Raw genomic sequence first — 20,857 nt, 5'->3', positions numbered from 1 at the left:
CTAATGATAATAATTTATTGACAGGAGAGACTAATAATTTGATTCATAATGCAATTAACTTAAGGACAAAACTAAAACCAAACCCATGTGAAAACTTGTACTTTAGAGCAAGAAAACAACAATGTTTTTTTTCTTTATTAAGGGGTAATTTTGTAATTCCATCAGACGAATAAGTCCAATTTGAAAAGAATTGGGGTGGAAAATGTAAATATAATGAGTGGAGAGGGATCAAGTAGCTATAGTGACATAAATTGGTCCATGAAGATTGTTTTGTGTGAGAGAGAGAGAGAGTGGAATTTGATGGGACAAACTCTTTTGGAACTTTTTCCAATCTCTCTCTAGTCATCGCTTCTTCTTACATACGGGGACTACCTAGCAACTATCAAATTACATATGGGTAAATTACAACCACACCCCTGAGGTAATGTTAAATTATGAAAAAAACCCTCATACTTGGGTAATTACAAAGACCCCCTCAATTATGAATCTTGTTACACGTCCACCCTTATGGTATCAAGTTCAACATAATCTTCTAGATTCAGTGGAATGTTCTCTAATTTGTACTCGTTTTGTGCAAAAATGCAGTTTCTGATACGCTAGAATTTGATATATAAAAGCCAAAAAACACATCTTATTATCATCTTGTTTCAAAATGTGGAGCTCGAATAGGATAAAACAGGTACAAACTGAAGAATATTCCACTAAATTTAACACCCCAAAGGTGGACGTGTAAGAAAATTCATAGTTGAGTGATAGTTGTAATTACCCAAATATAATGATTTTTTTCTCGTCATTTAACCTTATCTCAGGAGATGGCTGTAATTTACCGTTTATTTACTTATGTATAATGTATATATGTTGTAAAATTATCAGTCAACTGTTGCGACAAGCCAATTCACAGAACTATGGAAACCCTAATTGCGTTTGTATGATGAATAACAAATAATGAATGCATTCATCAAGTGCAATTCAAAAAAAAAAAAAAAAATGCATTCATCAAGCGAATAATTATTGGTCTAAACTCTAAAGCTAATAATGTATTTTCATCTAATGTTGGTTCCATTGGTAGTAAAACCAAGAGAGTGTAGACAAGAAGAGTGCACCAACTCTCAAATTAAAAAATGCAATGAAGACCATAATTGAGATTGACTTAATCACTAAGTACCAAATAAAATCAAGAATTATATATTCAAGGCCCAAAAATAAATCCAAAGGAGAAGGTACATAATTGATGCCTTGATTATCAAACATATATACTTTAAAATAAATAAATAAAGTAACACAACCATGGTTAAGTGTCACATGCTGCAAAAGAACAATTTAAATAAATAATCTTTTTTTTAAAAAAAAAATTATTACACATTTTATTTCTAGACCAAATTAGAAAGAATTGCAAGAAATTCCATGCATTGGGTGGTCCTCCCACCTAATGCTTTTCAACTTGCTGTAAGCTGTTCAGACTAGATATACGAACGACCGACGGTCACATAAGTTACGAATAAAAAATCGAAAAAAATAATTTACTAGGAAAAAAATAAGATTTCGTCAAGAATCCTAGGTGGCGATAAGATTTACTAATTACTATTATTAAATCAAATTATAAAATTCGTCGAACGCCCATAAACGAACAACATGGTACGATGACACTAACCGAATTCTCAGTCTGTCTTCAAAATTATGCCGTGGAAGAAGGAAAATATCGGACGATGAAACTCGAGAGCGACCAAATACATACGATGCCGAGAAACTGAAGAACGTTGAGAAGGGTAGTTAGTGAGGCGTTTATAGCAATGTTGTGTGGTGTCGATTCCGCTCCTCTCACAGTGAATGACAGAGCTGTCACCAATTGTGCTGCCCTGTTCAGTTGGTGTAACCTGTAAACCTTCACAGTCGAACGGAAAAATAATTAAAATTAGAAAAAAAGTAATTAATCGATCGTGAAATTAGCATGCCTTGAAATTGCAATTTGTAATATAACCACAATTATAGATTATAGAATAGTCAAGTATGTAGTGTCTCGTTGGAGAGGAGTTTTCAAATTCTGTCGATTCCAATCAGAATAGCGATTTCGGAACAATATTTTTCATTTCGGATTTCTTAAATTCCGATTTTTTTTTTTCGGAACGAAATTGGAATACATATTACATTCTGATTTTTTATCCGATTTTAATTTCTAAAAATAATTCCGTTTTTTTTGTTCTTTCAGAAAGTACACTTATATTACTATTATTAGGACAAAATTCACTTCACCCCCTATAAATTTCCCATTTATGCACTTTCCCCCCTGAAATTCAGAAAAGAGATAACCCCCCTCGAAATACTGTTTTGGTTGCACTTTGCCCCAAAACTCATTTTCGGTGGGCATCGTGCAACAAAAATAACATTTTAAAGCGGCAATGTGTAGAAAAATAATGTTTTTAAGGGGCACGTGCAAAAGAACTACTCAATTCCGGTTAATAATCCATCGGAATTTTGCTATCGGGGCAATGAGCAACAAGTAAAACATTTGGAAGGGGGGCATTAACTTTTTTCAATTTTGAGGGGGTAAAGTACGAAAATTAAAAATTTATAGGGGGTGACATGCAACTTGCCCTTATTATTCTAGGAGGCTAAGAAAACGGAAATTCTGAATTCCGCCCGATTCCAATCCGAAATTTTTCCAATTTCAAAACAAGTTTTTTTGTTTCGATTTTTCCAAATTTTGTTGGATTGGAATTGGAATTGATTTTTTACTTCCGCAAAAAATCGATTTTGTTTTCCAATAGTGCTAATTACGATGGAAACCTGCTAAAAACCCGTAACTAATTGAAATAATATATGAACAATGCATGCCGTGAAATAATAGGTTTTTTTTTTTTTTGCATAATTTGAATCTTGAACACTCGATTTCTTTTCTTACGAAAAAAACGAGCAGTTTCTGTATGCTTGTCCCGAAGAGAGGTTATTTGCATTTTAAGTATATCATAGAATAATTCGAGGTCGGTTTCTGCAAATTAACGGATCAAAGAGCTTACTTGGAAGACTATAGGAATAGCAGGCCATGAAGGTGAGCCAATATATTTCGCATATTGCTCAAATGCAAACTGGACAACGATTCCGACAAGGTACGGTGCCAGGGTGGCAGAAGCAGCGGGGCCCGTCCAAGGCCAGACAAAACCCATTGTCACTGTCGGGATTATAAGACTAAGTACTAAAACAGCAACAGAAGAGATTCTGTATCCATAATGAGGCCCAACGTTCGTAGTATTGGTCGATGCGTAAATGGTGGGCCCCTTCTTATATCTCCTCATACGGTCTATTAGTAGAAGAAAAATCGCAACTCCGCAGTAGAAAAGGGCTTCCGTAAAAAACAAAATTAGAAAATCTGCATGCAGAAAAAAAAAAAAGAATGACCCGTTAGTGTTGTTTTCGAAGCCGATAAGGAAACATAGTACTCAAGAAACAACCAAAGATAATTAATGCTCGTATATACCAGTTAATAAAGAATCCTCGAAAATTGAAGAGAGTATTCTCCGCAAGTAGAGTGAAGGAAAGACGAAAGATGCAACGAGAACAGTCGGACCAACAACCCACAACAACTTATTTCGATTAGTCATAGGGCTCGGGATAAAAACTTCGTCTTTTTCTTCTTCTTTTCTCTGTTTATTAGGTCCGTAAAAAGAAACAAATCCCGATTTTCCGTCAGCTCCTTCGATTTGTTCGTAAGGAATATTCGTTAACTTGCTATCTTCAGAAGGAGAGCTCTGTTGGTCTTCGGAGATGGCAAAGTGAATGCATTTCCTCTTTGATGAAATTTCGTTTAATGTTAGCTTTCCGTGTACGATCGGGGATGATTGCATAACTGTCACAATAAAACCCGGATCAAAATTGTCGAAAGAATGGACAGTATTATATCAGTATACTGAGGTTGTCCAAAAGAATCGACAAAAACTACTATCCAACTGAAACTTACGATTGAAGCGCTTGTAAGAAAGTGAAAGCTAACCTTTAACGCTGCTCGAACTTTCTGCATCGAAATGCCGTCTGTCAAACAGTGGTAGCCTTGAGCTCAACTGAAAATAGATACACAACAATTAGACTATGCATTTTTTCGTAGGGAAAAATAGTCTTCGACATAGGCCTCGTTTCGTTTCCAAGAAAGGATTAGCCAAGATAAGATTTTTTTTATTGGATCCCGGGACATCAAACAAAAAAGCTCCCTAAAAGACAAGATAACATAATATTTTGCAGGTCGACCAGGCAAGTTATTGAGGGATACGAAACATCAAACAAAGTCCAATTATTTAGTTAATCACGTCTAATCTCCGCAACCAAACGAGGCCTTAGAATATACCCAAGTATGAAATATAAATATAAGCATGTCCACATGTACAAAGCTTCAAGCCAAAATCATATTTGAGACACAAAGATTCACGATTTCTACGCTCCGTAAACACGTCGATTAATCTAGCCGGACATAAGTTTATCCTACTCCTTTCGAAATGCAAAACCCTCAAACTTTTCTCTAAAATCAAATTAAACACAATGCCAAGTCGAAACAATAAATAAATAAATAAACACACACACACACACACACAAAAATAGCACACACCTTCAATTTGGGCTTTGATTGAAAAGGTGAAGAAAGATGCATAGAAGCATAGGAAGATGATGAATTGATTTTCGCCGCCATTGTTTTCAACTCCACGAACAAGGAAACGACGGCGTTTAGCTGAAACTTGTGATACTAAGCAAAAACTCGAAACCCCATTTCATTTTCAGGAAAATTAAGGATACCCATTTGAGAATTGGTGGTGGAAATGGTGAGAATTTCAAGAATATTTGCTTGTTTTTGGGATATTTTTCTTCTTTCTACTGTTCCGAAACTAGGTTCTTGGGGAGGAGGGAAATTCAGGAGAAGAAATAAACTTGGAAGAAATAATTAAAGAATGGATTTTTATGCATGTTACATTCCAAATTTGAATGTTGATTTTTTTTCTTCTTATGATATATTTATATATCTTGCCACCAAGATTGTCACATTTTTTATATAGTCACTCGAAATGTATTTGGATAAATTCTGTTCTCGTGCAATAACTCAACTAGTTGCATAATAAAATACACTAGATTTGACCATCTATATAGAACTTGACTTTTTTTTTCTTTTTTTAAAGAACGACACTCAACGAGGGTTGGGGTTCGGGTTGGGACCTCCTATTTGACTAGATCAAGAATCGATGAATACATAAAGAGATTCAGACAATATGGACTCAATGAAAACTAGGAACATCATTCTTAAGTAATTTACTAAAGAACTCGACATCAGAATACTTAATCTCCTCATGGAGATTTGAACATCGTCTCGCTCTGAGAGATGGAATGAATACGATCCACGCACCTCTTCTTCTTGACCTCAGAAAACAACCCAAAATGAAAAACTACCCGATGCATTTCACTAAATGTAGACTCGTAGCATCTACAATAACGGCTTAACCTATGCTCGTCGCGAATTTCACATAATAATAATAATATATAAATAAAGGATTTCTTCATATAAAGAATTTTATTATAAATGAATCAGATCATCACTTCAATTATAAACCATGAAACAAGAAAGGAGAGCCCCACAAAATCACCAGGAACTCAAAATGTAGACAATGAGTACAAATATTGACCACCCCTAATCTGCCATTTTTCAGTTGACTTTTTTTTCTCTAATTGAATCAAGGGAAGAACCCCAGTACAAAAAGGGGCTCAACAAATTGTACCTTCTCAACATTTCAACCTAAACGAACAAACTAGCAGCCAAAAAGGAATCTTCGACGAAAAATATTCGATGCTATAGCAGATTCGCCCTCTTCAAAAACCTGATTATTCTGCAGTAATAAGGCCATATGGATTCGACGTAATCGAGGTACTTTTCAACCAGCCACTCTTGCAAAATCTTCATCTTTGTTCGTGCTGCTTCTTTGTAGTCCATATTTTTTATATCTGCTATCGGTTGCCATAAGCGTGCTCGTATGGCTTCTTTTAGCTTCCCTCGGAAAAGGTACTCGTGTACGAGTACGCAGTAAGTAGGTAGATTCTTGACTACTTTGACCGTCTGTTTGAAGCTGAATACGTAGAGGCCGCATATTGCACGAAACATCTTGATGTAGAGAGCCACGATTAGTGGACCGAGAATCCATAGTGGGGTTAATTCTTTCGATACTTCTGGCCCGTATACAAGGTTAACTGCAAGGTACAATGGGGTGCTGCAAAATAAACGAGACTGATTCATCAACAGCGGAATAGTAAATTTTGGTGCGTCATTGTGAAGTTAGAAAGTAACAGAAATAAATAAATTACAAGCGTTATTACTATTTGGAATTTGTGAAAACATAACTTTGTCGAAAGACGATAAAACCGGGGACAGATCAAGGGAATATTCATTGACTCGTAACAATGTACACAAATTAACACAGAGGTATAACAGGAACATATACGAGAATTAGAAAAGTTGAAACCAGGAAATCAACATAAATACAAACACCACCCCTAATAAACTTTCTGGCCTTGGAGGATGTGGTGAAGGAACCATAGTTGTATATTACAATATCCCGAATATTCACTCGTTTAGAATTTTTAAATTCTTCGTTTTCTCAAAGCAAAAAAAGAGTTTTCATGCCACACAAATACATAAACCAGGCCAGGCCATCACCATACCCACACCACATGTGTGTGTGTGTGTGTGTGTGAGAGAGAGAGAGAGAGAGAGAGAGAGAGAGAGAGAGAGAGAGAGAGAGAGAGAGAGAGAGAGAGAGAGAGAGAGAGAGAGATGGCAATGCTTACAAGATTAACAAGGGTATCTTTATTGTTGCATCCAATCCAAGAAAGTAGCACCAAACTGCTTTCAACATTTCACCTCTTTCTTGCTTTTGCATAGTGTTTGCCGTTTCCGATGTTTCAACTGACAAAGGTTCTTCAACACCTCCTTCCGTGGGTGGGGTTTGTGATGGTGTACGGAGTAACATCAACCAGTTTCTAAATAAATTTTGTATAGCCAGAGACCTGGTTGTCGTTTCATCTGCTGCTTCAGTGTAAGAGGCAGGAACAACTTTCTGTACATTTGGAGATTCCACAGAGGATTCTTCACTCTCGTGTTGCAAATAAGAAACTTTAACAGGATTTTTCAGGGACCCTCTGCCACCTGAATCATCATTTCGGCTGCTACCTTTGAAGGCCAATATTTTAAATGGTTTTGACTTCAGTCCAAGAGCAACAGAAGATTCTACACTGGAAGCAAAGTATTTGATCAGTTTCATAATAGGATAGTATCTGAAAAGACGAACCATTTGACACTTCTTCAAACAAACACACAAATTCACGGCACAATGAACACTATAAACAGAATAACTTCAATCCATAAATGATTGTGTAAAATGTAGAATTATTAAGAATCTCGTAACGAAAGCTAAGTACGTAGATTGGCGCGCAGAGAGTTCAAGTTATGCACAGGAAATCCACTTGATGGATCTGCAAAGTGTATCACAAGAAATTTGTGCATCTTGACCAGACAAACTTGCTGATGCACAAAGAGAAGACAAGCTCAATGTATGCCTCATGCTATAAGAATAGGATCAACCTCCCCTTCTTTATAAATTGTTCGACATCTGAAAGGAGAACTTGTCTACAATCTATAACTATTTTTTGTACATAACATATAAAATGATTTCCAAATGAAATGGTTATCCATAAAAATAACATGAGCAGGGCAAGAGCTAGCAGGACACCACTACTTATGCATACTCTACTCCATTTGTCAAATATCCTTAAATCGATATGTGAACAACTTATCCAATGCTCAGAAACACGTCAAATACACAGATTTTCTTTTGCCTATCCAGTGATTCAAATACCAGAATTTTGAAGGAAAGAAATCCTACTTCATACAAAGAGTTTAAGCAACCAACCAAAGTTGGTCCTGAAAGGTACTCTACTTACAAAACCATATGATTCCCGTAAAATAGAAATGCCGATCCATATAAATTTGTATAGAGATACAAACAGTCAACATGGGTATAGTAAGCAACATGAACTTAGAGCTGTACATGAACAAGCACTTACCTCGAATGCGATCTGCATTTCAGTGAGATTATTCTATCTTTTCTGCAAACCGGGCGGAATGTAGGCAAAAAATGTGTTATCTTGCTTCCTCGGCTCCATGATGAAGGCATGGAGGGGAAAGTGCTGCAAGAACCCTGAATAAAGTGAACAAGAACATCTATTTCTATTAAAATTGAAAAAAACTGAAAACCGAGGAACTGATGCTTCAGAAAATAAGAGCAGATGAAAATGAAGTTGATAAAGCATAGTGATGCACAAATATTGTTAGAGATGTCTTGGGTATATTTACTACATTTTGTCGGCAGACCAATAATGAAAAGGAAAGAACTGATTATGTTATTGCCCGACACCTAAACCTAGAATGAAACACAAAGTATCTGTATCGGTGCTTAACATCAAGAAACTGGACCGGGCGTCAACATTGATTCAAGACATCATAAATCATCGATCAAAATGTTTGTTTCAACCAGTGCATCCAACATTCATTTAAGCACCAAAATGTCCGGTCGCTCCATAAACAATTTCTTAGATTCGAAATCATTATATCAGCTCAATATCATTCACATCTATGCAGTAAAGATTAACGAAATTCATTATTACCTGAAACTGATTTGTTGTCAACGCCATCATTTAAACTATACAAACACGAGAATTTCCCACTGAATGCATTTTTTTCACTGTGACCCCTGAAAAAAAAGTCGAACACGTTCTTATCTCTTAAAAAATCAATTTATTCACCATTAAATGCAGGCATCTGTAAATCCTCTCCCTTCTTCTATTTTCAATGAAAGCTAATCCTAATACCACAAAAATAAAACTACAAATGAAATGGAACTATCAAAACGAAAAATCGAAATTGCTAAAACTTACCACCGTCTCGTGAAGTAATCAGAAAACAATTTGAATTGAGGAACCAATCATCCGAAATTATCGAAACTACTCCTCCACACGATCGTCACATACAAAATAACACAAAGGAGAAAAATTGAATTACTTCCTCGTTTCCAAATTTCAAATATCGATATTCAAAGGTGCATAAATACATACGACGACGCACAAAAATATCCATATGAGAGAGAGAGAGAGAGAGAGAGGGAGAGAGAGAGCGAGCGAGCGAGCTTACGATAAACCCTTTCGGTGTGTGCTTGAATTTGAGAAGGTTTTCTGCAGAAACGAAAGAGTTCTATCTTTGAGATAAAAGTCGCAGAAAATAGATGAGATTTGGATAGAGGAAGGAAAAATTCGACAAATGGGCAAAATTGTGAAATTAGGGTTTTTGAGGGACTTGGTTATCTATTTTAGGAAAAGTTAATGTGCTTATTTAAAAAGGACTCAAGGAAGAAATACATTTGTAGAGTATTTTTTTTATTGATTTTATTTAATATATTTATTAATGCAATTCAGTGCCTATGTGTAAGAATATGACCCCTACAAATTGTACAAATTAAAAAATGAAAGAAGGAAAATATACAATTAAATTTATACTATAAATTAATAGTCTCGAATATAATCGATAAAATTAATTGAAGTTGCTCCAAAATGTTGGGTCAGCCCAATGGTCTTGAAGCCCACAGGTCTCCTAAGTCCGGGAATTTTCAAGCCCAATATCGTGAAGCCCACAGGTCTCCTAAGTCCGGGAATCTTCAAGCCCAATATCGGGAATGCCGAGAGTCATTGCCACACGTCCTAGGTAGTCAAAGAAACGACTTCACTTGTTAACCTGCAAAACTGTTTTCAGAAACGACTTCACTTGTTAACCTGCAAAACAGTTGAAAACCTGACACGCCGGGGGTGGCCCGGCAATTGTCCTCCGACGCTCAAGTTAGAAAACTATCGCAATATAAACAATTAATATTAATTAATTGCCTAAATAGTGCGTACCTTGTTGATTGATAACACATATTTATAGGTGGAGTTTGGTATGGTTTTCTTGTAGAAAATCAATGTGGGACAAAAAACATTAGATTTCTTCCCATAAGCTTCTTATGAAAATTATTTAAGTGATCTTAGGGATCCCGGTTTCGTTGAATTGGGGGAGATTAGGGTCCTGAATCTGAGAGGCAACACTTCTTTCATAACAGCAGGAATAAATGAGTAATTCGGGTGGAGAATGCCCCAAAGTGAGCGGCCGTCGACCTCGAGACTTCTCGCCGAGGACTCCTTGAGTTGCAGTCGCCGGAGCCTGCTCGATGCCTTCTTGTTTCCTGGTGTAGGGAAGCTCTACTTCAGAGTTAGTTTTGAGGGGAGTTTTCGCGGTGGTGCGCATCTTCGCGGTGTCCCCCGCCTCGAGGCCTTTGACGATAGTCATACGACCGGGAATAACCGCTTCCCGTCCGACGGCTTTGCGTTGATCTCTCCCTTGAAGGGGCTCAGACTCTTTGCCTTAGTGGACGCTGTGATTGGCGACGAGTTTCCCTTCGAGGCGCACGGTCTGAGGATGTGTTACGCTGAGGCGAGTGGCGGTGAGCGTTTCTTCGAGCCGCGCGGTCTGAGGATGTGCTATGCTAAGGCGAGTGGTGGTGAGTATCTTCGAGGCGTGCGGTCTGAAGATGTGGTACGCTGTGGCGAGTGGTGGTGAGCGTATCTTCGAGGAGCCCATTCGGAAGAATAATTTTGGCCGTTGAGCGATAATCTTTCCTCTGAGTCATGGAGCTCCACGATTGGCGGATTGGTACGGACATACACGGAATCTGTAGGATCGCTTCCCATTGAATAGTTTATTCAAAGTCAGTTGTGCTTTGAGCATTGGCATACTGAGCTACAGCGTTCGTCGCTGCCCAAGCTGCTACTTTGGCCACCGACTTCTATGATAAGACTTGTAATTCCTCAGCGGTCATCTAGATGACCGGCGCTGAAGATCCCGCAAGGTTGGCCGCTCCCGTCGTTCTCTTCCTTCGAGGCGACTCTATGACTCCAGCGCTACCTTGAAACGGTTGGTTGAGATCGCCTTGACCACCTTCGTTGGCCGCTCCCGTAGTTCTTTTCGTTCGAGGCGGCTCTGCAACTCCACCGCTACCTTGAAGCGGTTGGTTAAGATCGCCTTGACCCTCTTCGTTGGCCGCTCTCGTAGTTATTTTCCTTCGAAGGGGCTCTAGGACTCTATTGCTACCTCGAGGCGGTTGGCTGAGATTGCCTTGACCACCTTCGTTGGTCGCTCCCGCAGTTCTTTTCCTTCGAGGCGGCTCTGAGACTCCAGCGCTACCTTGAAGAGGTTGATTGGGATCGCCTTGACCCTCGCTCCCGTAGTTCTTTTCCTTCGAGGCGGCTCTGAGACTCCACCGCTACCTTGAAGCGGTTGGTTGGGATCGCCTTGACCATGTTCGTTGGCCGCTCCCGTAGTTCATTTCCTTCGAGGCAGCTCTGAGACTCCACCGCTACTTTGAAGCGGTTGGTTGGGATCGCTTTGACGTTCTTCGTTGGCTGCTCCCGTAGTTCTTTTCATTCGAGGCAGCTCTGAGACTCCACCGCTACCTTGAAGCGGTTGGTTGAGATCGTCTTGACCCTCTTCTTTGGCCTCTCCCGTAGTTCTTTTCCTTCGAGGCAGCTCTGAGACTCCACCGCTACGTTGAAGCGGTTGGTTGGGATCACCTTGACCCTCTTCTTTGGCCGCTCCCGTAGTTCTTTTCCTTCGAGGCAGCTCTGAGACTCCACCACTACCTTGAAGCGATTGGTTGGGATCGCCTTGACCCTCTTCGTTGGCCGCTCCCATAGTTCTTTTGCTTCGAGGCGGCTCTGGGACTCTGCAGCTACCTCGAGGGGGCTGGTTGAGATCGCCTTGACTACCTCCGTTCGCGACACGTGCTCTAGTTTTCCTTCCCACAGACGGCGCCAAAATGATGCTGCTCCAAAATGTTGTGTCAGCCCAATGGTCTTGAAGCCCACAGGTCTCCTAAGTCCGGGAATCTTCAAGCCCAATATCGAGAATGCCGAGAGTCCTTGCCACACGTCCGAGGTAGTCAAAAGAACGACTTCACTTGTTAACCTGCAAAACAGTTGAAAACACTAGGTGACACGCCGGGGGTGGCCCGGCGATTGTCCTCCGACGCTCAAGTCAGAAAACTATCGCAATATAAACAATTAATATTAATTAATTGCCTAAATAGTGCGTACCTTGTTATGAGATTGATAACACATATTTATAGGTGAAATTTGATATGGTTTTCTTGTAGAAAACCAATGTGGGACAAAAAACATTAGATTTCTTCCCATAAGCTTCTTATGAAGTTTTTAATTAATGGCATTTGTGTTGGGCTTTTCCTTTGAATGAGCCTCATGGGCTTTTTGGGTTAAAGCCCAATTAGGCACATCATTAATAATTATTGATTTATAATATTTAGACGAGCTCTCGAAAGTATGTTGAATAATCGATAAAATTAATAATTCTTGATTTATAATATTTAGACGAGCTACTAGACTGCAGAAAACGATTAAATAACTGCAAATTCTAATCGCATGACCGTAAGGACATCGAATATCTTTTCAATGTAAATATAAATGTAGATATTAGAATACTCCGGGAAAATATCATGATAACTTTGATTTGTATTTTATTTTCTCGTAGAGGTACACTATTTATAATAAGATATATGAGTCTAGTTACAATTCAACTCCAACTCTTAATCTAAATATAACACTATAACAAGATATACCTAATTACACTAATAGGAGAAATAAAAGAACAAAAAAATTGTTTGGAAACACTCAAAAAATTTATAATATATATGCATTTTTTTTATTAATTTTTTATCGAGCAATCTATTTAAGCCTCGTTTGGTTGGGAGATTATTTATTATTAACTAAATAATTCAACTTTATTTGATGTTTGATATCTCTAATAATTTATCAGGTCGATATGTCAATATTATTTTATGATGACTTACCTTGCCTCTTAGATAGATTTTTTATTGAACGTTCCGAAATCAAATTAAATAATTAATATCTTATTAAATTATTTAATATTATCTTGATAACCGACTCCTTGAAAGAATTAAGAAAAGGCTAAAGTACACTAGAGAAACATAGCACCCAGCCCAATACTACTTCCTTATATTGTGATAGATCTGGGCCTAACTAAAGGCGGATTAAGGATCAATATTAATAAACTTTTTAATTAATTTTATTGTGATGGCTTTCCTAAATAACAAATAAACATATTAGATACTTCCAATTTTATTCAATAGTCATATTTAATTGAAGTTACTAATTTAATATAATCTCACTTGTATTGAACTAAACACTTGCCACTTATATACTATCTAAATAACACGAGAGTTAGGGCTTCCAAAATCTTACGACAACTGGAAACATATAGGGTAAATAACACCTAACCCCCCGTGGTTACAACCTCTTGCAAATGACCCTATTGTGTTTGTAATAAATTTACCAAACATGTTTAGTAAAAATGTTTGGTAAATGGCACTTAAGGGATAACTAAAATGGCGCTTAAGGGATAACTTCTGTTAGTTTTCCGTCAAATTTAACTGTCTGTCTCAAACGTCAAGGAGGTAGTTTGTATTAGTTTTCGTTCAAATTTAACCGCTTGTCTCAAACTTCAAAGAGGTATGTGCTGATATTACAAGCACAAGGGGGTCATCCGCTAAAACTTGTAACCACATGGGTTGAGTGATATTTACCAAACATTTAAATGAAAGGATTATGGCAGCGTTTTAGTGAATATTTGTAATACAATATAAATAAAGAAAACATTAGACAAAAAAAAAAAAGAAAAAAAAAAAAAAAAGCAACTAAACTCACCGGTCAGAAATCAAAAGATGAGGCTTTTAATTTGAACCATCCATAAAAGATAATAAAGAAAATAGGGTAACATCTCTCTATATTCCATCAACCCTTCTTCTTCTTTCATTTTTCCTCCCGAGAAAAAAAGAAGAAAATAATCAGATAATATACAGCAGCAACAACAATGGCACTGAGAATGTGGGCTTCTTCTACAGCCAATGCTCTGAGGCTCTCTTCTTCTTCTTCCTCTAGATTCGCTCCTGCATTCTCTCTCTCTAGAACCTTCTCTACTGGTATATATATATTTTTTTATGATTAATGAATTATTTAATTCAGAATTAATTTGTATATATATAATTTTGATGCAGTGCTGGAGGGGTTCAAATATGCCACCTCACATGAATGGGTGAAGCACGACGGCTCCATCGCCACCATTGGAATCACTGACCATGCTCAGGTACTGTACTGTGTGTGTGTCTGTAGAGAGAGAAAGAGTGAGAGCTAGAGAGAGAGAGAGAATAAATTTATTTTAAACTTTTTTTTGACGTGGATGTGTTAATTATATTGGCAGGACCATTTGGGAGAAGTGGTGTTTGTGGAGTTGCCGGATGGAGGGAAAGCGGTGGAGCAGGCGAGCAGCTTCGGCGCGGTGGAGAGTGTGAAAGCCACCAGTGATATCAACTCTCCCATCTCCGGCGAGGTCGTCGAGGTCAACACCAAGCTTACCGAGTCCCCTGGTTTGGTAATTAACTATTACTTAAACACTCCTCTATATTAATCATCAATTAATCATGTTTGATCATCATCCCACTTATTATTATTATTATTATTAGAGTTAATTGCACATAACCCCCTGTGTTACTTCGAATTGCTAAAAAAGTCCTCATGTTATAAAAATTAGCAAGAACCCCCTGATGTTGTGTTTTACAAAGTTCACTGCCCCTTGCTTCAAAATTTTATGTTGACTTGAATAAAATGACTAAACTATCCAAATTAATATTTAATAACATTTTAATTTTATAAGCTAAATTCAATATAATATAATTAAAAGAAATTGAAAATGAAAATGAAAATCAATATATAAATTTTATTTTTATTTTTATTTTTTTCCCACTCCTCCCCCACCCAAAACCAGCCTTCTTCCTCATCCAGCCCCCGCCACCGCACCACCACCACCATATCAGCCCCCCACCCCAAAAAACTTCTCCATTCCCCAGTCCATATCGACGGCGGCGTCGATTTTTGTTTCGATTGCTCCGATAAAGTTGGCAACAAAAGTCCGATCGATAACCCAAATAGATTGGACGCCGCCCTTCGCCGGACCAATTTACGGTACGAGCTCTGTCGCTGAAATGGTGGCGTTAATGGGGTCATCGGAGCCGTCCAATTCCATGTGATGACAGGAGCGCTCAGAAACGAGCGAACAGAGAAAAGACGAGAGACTGGGGGAATATTTTGGAGAGATGGCCTTTTTGAAAATATTAGGGACTGGATTGAAAATTCTGAGAATTTTGTTTTGGGCCTCATAAAGATTTTGAGGTGAATTTATAATTTTTGAAATTTATGATAAAGGATAATTGTGTCTTTTCACGTTAAAAGCACAACCTCAGTCGCACAATTCGCGCGTGTAGCACACTTTCGGTTCATAGGGACCTTATTAGCTTTGACTAACTTTCATAGGGTGGTATGTGCTAATTTTTTTAACACGAGGTCTTATTTAACAATTAGAACTTACACAAGGGTAGTTTTTGCAAAAAACCCTTATTATTATTATTATTATTATTATTATTATTATTATTATTATTATTATTATTATTATTATTATTATTAGGGTAAATTACGAGAAAACCCCTTAGGTATAACCAAATCACATACACACCCATGTCGTATTGGTAATTACAAATACTCCCCCTCAACTATTGCTCTGTTTAATAGTTACACCCTTACGAAGCAATGACTAATGGAATATTCGATGTGAATTGCCAGATCTACCCCTTGGTTGAATCTAATATTTTGTCTTAGCTCAGGGGCACATTTAATTTACCAATAGTTTTTTTCGTTTCATATAAGGGTAGTTTAGATAATTCATTCATTCCGTTACAGTTTATAATAGTCTGCTAATTTTTAGGGTATATGTCATTATCAATACCACAGTGGTTTGTAAGTTATTTAGTATTACATGAGGGATGTATCGGTAATTTACCATTATTATTATTACTAATTAATTAATTTTGTTTTTTTGGGGAATTGGCAAAAATGAAGATAAATTCAAGCCCATATGAAGATGGATGGATGATCAAAGTGAAGCCAAGCAATCCTTCAGAATTGGAATCTTTAATGGGACCAAAGGAGTACACTAAATTCTGTGAAGACGAAGATGCTTCTCACTAATCATGTCTTAATTATCTTAATTATGTGTTTTTTCTTTTTTTTTTTAATCCAAACTTATGTTCCATTTTTTTATGTATTAGTAATGTTAAGTTCTGGTTAATTGATTTTTAACCACTTTGCATCTCTTAATTTCGATATTAATTATGTTGATATCATCACCCTTATTATAAAAGTGAAAAACTGGTGAAATTATCAACTTATGGTTCAATAAAATATATAGCCCGAAAATGAAGGCAAATTTGGAATTTGCAAACATCTATATAAGTGCACTGTATAAAAAAAAAACGATTGAATTCTACCGTAAATCGATCTAGCAATTGTTGACAAAAGGATTTCGAACTGAAACAAACTCATTTCATATCCGCTAGATCATTCATTGCATGACAGTTTGTTTATTTTCTTTGCATTTCTTATTTTATGTAAATCTTTTGCAAATAAAGATTATGGTATTTAAAATTCATAAATATTTTAATTATTGGAAGAGGAAAAAAAAAAAAAGAAAAGAAATCGAAACCAGTGTAATTTGTTATGGGAAAATTACAGTTTTCATTCATCAAGTTTGCATTGATTTCACATTTGGTCCCCATATTAACAAAAAACACATTGGTCAATCATATTTCAGTAATTTAACATTTTTGGTCATTCCCATCAATTTACCGTTAGTTCGTCAGTTAAGACAATGAAGGGCACACACTTGATTCCGTTAATACTAACATAAAATGGTCGGAAATGACTAAAAATGTTGAATGTTTGAAACATGAGGGATCAAATATGATTTTTATGAACACGAGGGACTAAATAGGAAATCAGTGCAAACTTCAGGGTTGAAAACTGTATTTTTTCCAATTTGTTCTACATCCTGTACAGTGTACTCACTCTGTAGTCCAGCTGTCCAAATAACCCCGCCCCACCGGAGCTACCGTAGATCTGCGAACATCTCATCGGTACCCATCGGAAAGGTACGTTGGCATTTCATCGAACACCTTTCCATCTCTTTTTTTTTTTGAAATTGTTTATCAATTGATTCGACGCCTGATTGTGATTTCAAATTCAGTTCTGCTCCGGTTTATTCAAATTACGATTTTGATTACAGCTGTTGCCGCCGCAGATTCCATGAAACCGACTGCGTTGTGGTTCACCTTTCAAAACTGAAGAAGATGTTTAGCAGATCAATGGTAATTTCGGGTATGCCCTAAATAATTGAAGTTTTCAAATGGAGCCCAAATCGCCTTCGAAATCAAAAATTCAAATCACAGGGCTTTCGTACAAACCCAGTTCGCGGAAATTTGTTATAATCACCCTTTCGATAATCTTGATTTTGGGAGTAATCGGTGGATATTTATCGTTTAAAGAAGGAATTTTTATGTCTGAAAAGATGAGCACATACTTCACTGTTGTATTGGATTGTGGGAGCACCGGGTCGAGAGTAAATGTGTTTGAATGGATGATCAGAAACGGAAGCAAAGTATACGAAACTTTACCCCTTTTATTGCGTATTTACCCCGATAACGCGAACAAGAGCAATGGCTGTCGGTACCACTGCATGCAAACCGAGCCCGGATTGCATAATTTCGTAAACAATGTATTCGGTGTGAGGGGCTCGATAGAGCCGTTGATTAGATACGCAGAACAATGGGTACCTTTGGAGAAACGTGCTTCAACGCCTATATTCGTTTTAGCGACAGCTGGAATGAGGAGATTAGTGGCTAAAAATGCTAATCGGGTTTTGGCGGAAGTTGAAAATGTCGTGAAAGAGCGTGGATTTTTGTATAACAAGAATTGGATTAGGGTTTTGAGTGGGAAAGAAGAGGCGTATTACGGTTGGGTTGCTCTTAATTACAAAACGGGAGCGCTCAAAAGTTCTTCGAAGAAGATTCCCACGTTAGGACTTCTTGATTTAGGCGGCTCGTCGTTGCAAGTTGTGGCTGAAGTGGATGCCTCAACGAAAGACAAGCATGTTTTAAGGTCGAAAATCGGGACATTCGAACATGATATTGTAGCGTATTCGTTACCAGCTTTTGGGCTTAACGAAGCTTTCGATCGGACAATTGTTATGCTTAGTCGCACTCGGGCGAAGAGGGAGAGTGTTGGTGGTGTTTTTGAGATTAGACATCATTGTCTCGGTTCCGGTTTTGTCCGAAATTACACTTTTGTAGTTTCTAGAAATTCGAGCAATCGTGTACATGAGGAGAAAAACGAGTTAAATCCCGTTTTTCTCGTCGGGGAACCGAATTGGGAGAAGTGTGGAATAATTGCAAGGGCGGCCGCAATTAATTCTAGCAATTCGGAGTCGTCACACCAGCTTTATAATTCAAAGTGCATCGGCTTGTTTTCTTACGGCGGTAGTCAATCGATTTTTTTTTGAGAGTATTATCTTTCATCGAGTTAAATATTCTTATTAATCTTTATCAATTTTTGTCGTTTGCAGGCAATAAAAAGCTCAATTTAACGAAAAACTTGCATGCTGTATCGAGATATCACGCATTATCCGGTTTTTTTGCCGTATACAATGCGCTAAATTTGAGCCAAAGGGCGAATCTGACAACTATGTGGGAGATGGGGCAGAACTTATGCTCGGGTCAGAAACGAATCAACGGTCAAGATTGCTTTCGATTGCCCTATTTGATTGCACTTATAGAAAATGCCCTTTGCTTGAGCGACGTGGAAATAATATTCGGGCCTGGAGATATTACTTGGACATTAGGCGCTTCGCTAATCGAGACGGAGTTTCTATGGCTTCACTCTGAAAAATCGAGAAACGGCGTTTTATTCCTGAAAGATAGTATAACGGTTATACCTTCGACTTTAGTCACATTTGTTTTGCTTTTGTTTCTTATGATCATTGTTTATAGCTGTCAAGTTAAGTTGCCGATGTTGGGACGAAAAAACGTCGTTGCAAGAACATCTTATTTTTGCCCGAAACGCCAGCCGAATTAAAAAAATTGTAGCTGCATTGATTTATTGATTCTTCTACTGTTTATAAAGAAACCCTCGTCACTTTTCTAACCGGTCGAAAAATGCTTCGTCACTTTTCCAGACGCTTGATATATGTCGAGCAATTTAGTTTCATAATGGAAGAAAAAACGGAAATTATTTTAGATTCCGGTCGAAAAATGCCTCGTCACTTTTCCAAACGCTTGATATATGTCCTAATCACATGCAAAATTGGATTGAATGAACCGAAACGAAAAATACAAGATTTATAGTGGTTCGATCAATTTATCTACATCCACTTAGCAGTGAGGAGCTCTCGTTCAATCACACGAACAACAGATTGAGTACAGATTACAAGGGGGGAAAACACAGTTTCCGTCCCTCAAGTTTGCTCTAATTTCACATTTGGTACTCCATGTTCGCAAAAAATACATTTGGTCCCTCATATTTCAAAAACTCAACACTTTTAGTCCTTTCCGTCAGTTTTCCGTTAAAACTAACGGAATCAAACGTGTTTCCATCACTACCGTAACTGATGGATATTGGGTGCTAAATACCTAACACGCAAGTGCACGTATCGCAAACAAGTAGTAAAGTGGACTCGTGAGAGTCGGATGTCGATCCCACAAGGAATACTCAAATTAATTAATCCTAAGTACCAAATTTTAACAACTATGATTTTTATCCAGCCTACGCAAGTTTGTCAATTTAAATCAATTAAACAATTAAACTAATTAAGAAAGCAATTAAACACGAGAAAATATCAATATAAAAACGGATCTAGGATTTTATCTTCCCCCTATGCGATAATTCTTCACCCAATTAATCTTCTATCACGCAAGTTACGATTCCCGATTATTAACCCGAGACACTCAATTACTCATAACCCGCTGTCGCGTGTATTATGAGTCTATTATTAATAACCGATTCACTATATGTCTATGCAAACCAATTATGAATAAAGCATTAAATAACAAGTCTTGTAAACGGCTACCTAAGGTATTATCTATATGTCTACGATAATACATGCAATTAACACACTCATCCGGTGAAAACTACTCGAAGGCTCTTCTATCCCTGTTCTAATTATTAAAACGATCTGTCGATCAATTCTAACAATAACACATAGCAACATAAATTAGCTACGTTCATGCGCTAAATAAGATCAAAATAGAAGAAATAATCGAAGAAATTAAACTTGCATAATATTAGAAAAATAGGTTCGAATTACCACATAGGGTTCCAACAAAATCCTAGATAAAAGAAACTTAGCTACTCATGTTCTCTACGAAAAGCATAATAAAAATACGAAAGTTCATAAAAATCGAGAAATAAAAGTAAAAAGGGAGAACTATGATGAAGATTCGTCAAGTCTTCGTCTTCGTTGCTCTGTTCTCTTGCTCATTGCGTGTCTAAAAGATAGATTCCTAATTGTGTGATTTTTGGCCTTTAAATAGGGTGCAAAAATATAAGAGGGCGGTTTCCTTGTGTAATTAAACTTCCTTCCCTGCGCCACTTCGTAAACCCGGACGGCCGTGCCAGAATTAGTTCTTAAATCCGGACGGCCGTCAGGTCTTTAATTCTTCAGAGTTTTGATTTTTTTACTTTTGGCCCACTTTTTCTCCGAATTTGCAGTTTTTACCCCATAAGTTATCAATTCTTCAATTTGTACCTAAAATACAAATAATAACCACTTTAAGCACCAATTAAA

General features: G+C 37.4%; 4 protein-coding genes across 9 annotated transcripts; 2 read left to right on the top strand and 2 right to left on the bottom strand.

Moving 5' to 3' along the window:
- Positions 1-1,352: 1,352 nt before the first annotated feature.
- On the bottom strand, positions 1,353-4,959 carry LOC105974957 (uncharacterized). The gene is made up of 5 exons (XM_088823442.1): positions 4,592-4,959; positions 3,986-4,052; positions 3,473-3,841; positions 3,015-3,364; positions 1,353-1,882 (listed from the first exon to the last, which is right to left on the bottom strand). Exons 1-5 carry the CDS (start codon positions 4,670-4,672, stop codon positions 1,676-1,678), a joined length of 1,074 nt encoding a protein of 357 aa, XP_088679568.1. The 5' UTR covers positions 4,673-4,959; the 3' UTR covers positions 1,353-1,675.
- Positions 4,960-5,523: 564 nt separating this feature from the next.
- EMB2759 (embryo defective 2759) lies at positions 5,524-9,419 on the bottom strand. 4 transcript variants are annotated; one of them, XM_013000211.2, is made up of 6 exons: positions 9,209-9,419; positions 8,956-9,021; positions 8,686-8,771; positions 8,086-8,219; positions 6,811-7,254; positions 5,524-6,233 (listed from the first exon to the last, which is right to left on the bottom strand). In XM_013000211.2, the coding sequence occupies exons 3-6, from the start codon at positions 8,713-8,715 to the stop codon at positions 5,819-5,821; spliced, it is 1,023 nt and encodes a 340-aa protein (XP_012855665.1). In that variant the 5' UTR covers positions 8,716-8,771; positions 8,956-9,021; positions 9,209-9,419; the 3' UTR covers positions 5,524-5,818. The 4 variants fall into 4 exon arrangements, with proteins under 4 accessions (XP_012855665.1, XP_088679567.1, XP_088679565.1 ...); XM_088823441.1 differs by having other exon boundaries at positions 8,086-8,208; positions 9,209-9,346; XM_088823439.1 differs by having other exon boundaries at positions 8,686-8,772; positions 8,964-9,021; positions 9,209-9,346.
- A 4,432-nt stretch (positions 9,420-13,851) lies between these two features.
- On the top strand, positions 13,852-16,323 carry LOC105975068 (glycine cleavage system H protein 3, mitochondrial). The gene is made up of 4 exons (XM_013000240.2): positions 13,852-14,114; positions 14,190-14,278; positions 14,393-14,563; positions 16,084-16,323. The coding sequence occupies exons 1-4, from the start codon at positions 14,006-14,008 to the stop codon at positions 16,210-16,212; spliced, it is 498 nt and encodes a 165-aa protein (XP_012855694.2). The 5' UTR covers positions 13,852-14,005; the 3' UTR covers positions 16,213-16,323.
- Positions 16,324-17,025: 702 nt separating this feature from the next.
- Positions 17,026-19,173, top strand: LOC105975075 (putative apyrase 7). 3 transcript variants are annotated; one of them, XM_013000246.2, is made up of 3 exons: positions 17,026-17,171; positions 17,321-18,554; positions 18,641-19,173. In XM_013000246.2, exons 2-3 carry the CDS (start codon positions 17,426-17,428, stop codon positions 19,147-19,149), a joined length of 1,638 nt encoding a protein of 545 aa, XP_012855700.2. In that variant the 5' UTR covers positions 17,026-17,171; positions 17,321-17,425; the 3' UTR covers positions 19,150-19,173. The 3 variants fall into 3 exon arrangements, with proteins under 3 accessions (XP_012855700.2, XP_088679563.1, XP_088679564.1); XM_088823437.1 differs by having other exon boundaries at positions 17,048-17,171; positions 17,306-18,554; XM_088823438.1 differs by having other exon boundaries at positions 17,069-17,171; positions 17,267-18,554.
- Positions 19,174-20,857: the final 1,684 nt, after the last annotated feature.

This window comes from Erythranthe guttata, chromosome 9, assembly GCF_056151865.1.
Source record: "Erythranthe guttata isolate IM_541 chromosome 9, IM_541, whole genome shotgun sequence".
Taxonomy (NCBI): Eukaryota; Viridiplantae; Streptophyta; class Magnoliopsida; order Lamiales; family Phrymaceae; genus Erythranthe; species Erythranthe guttata.
The sequence above is the reverse complement of the archived record's forward strand: the minus strand, read 5'-3'. Positions and strand labels throughout refer to the sequence as shown.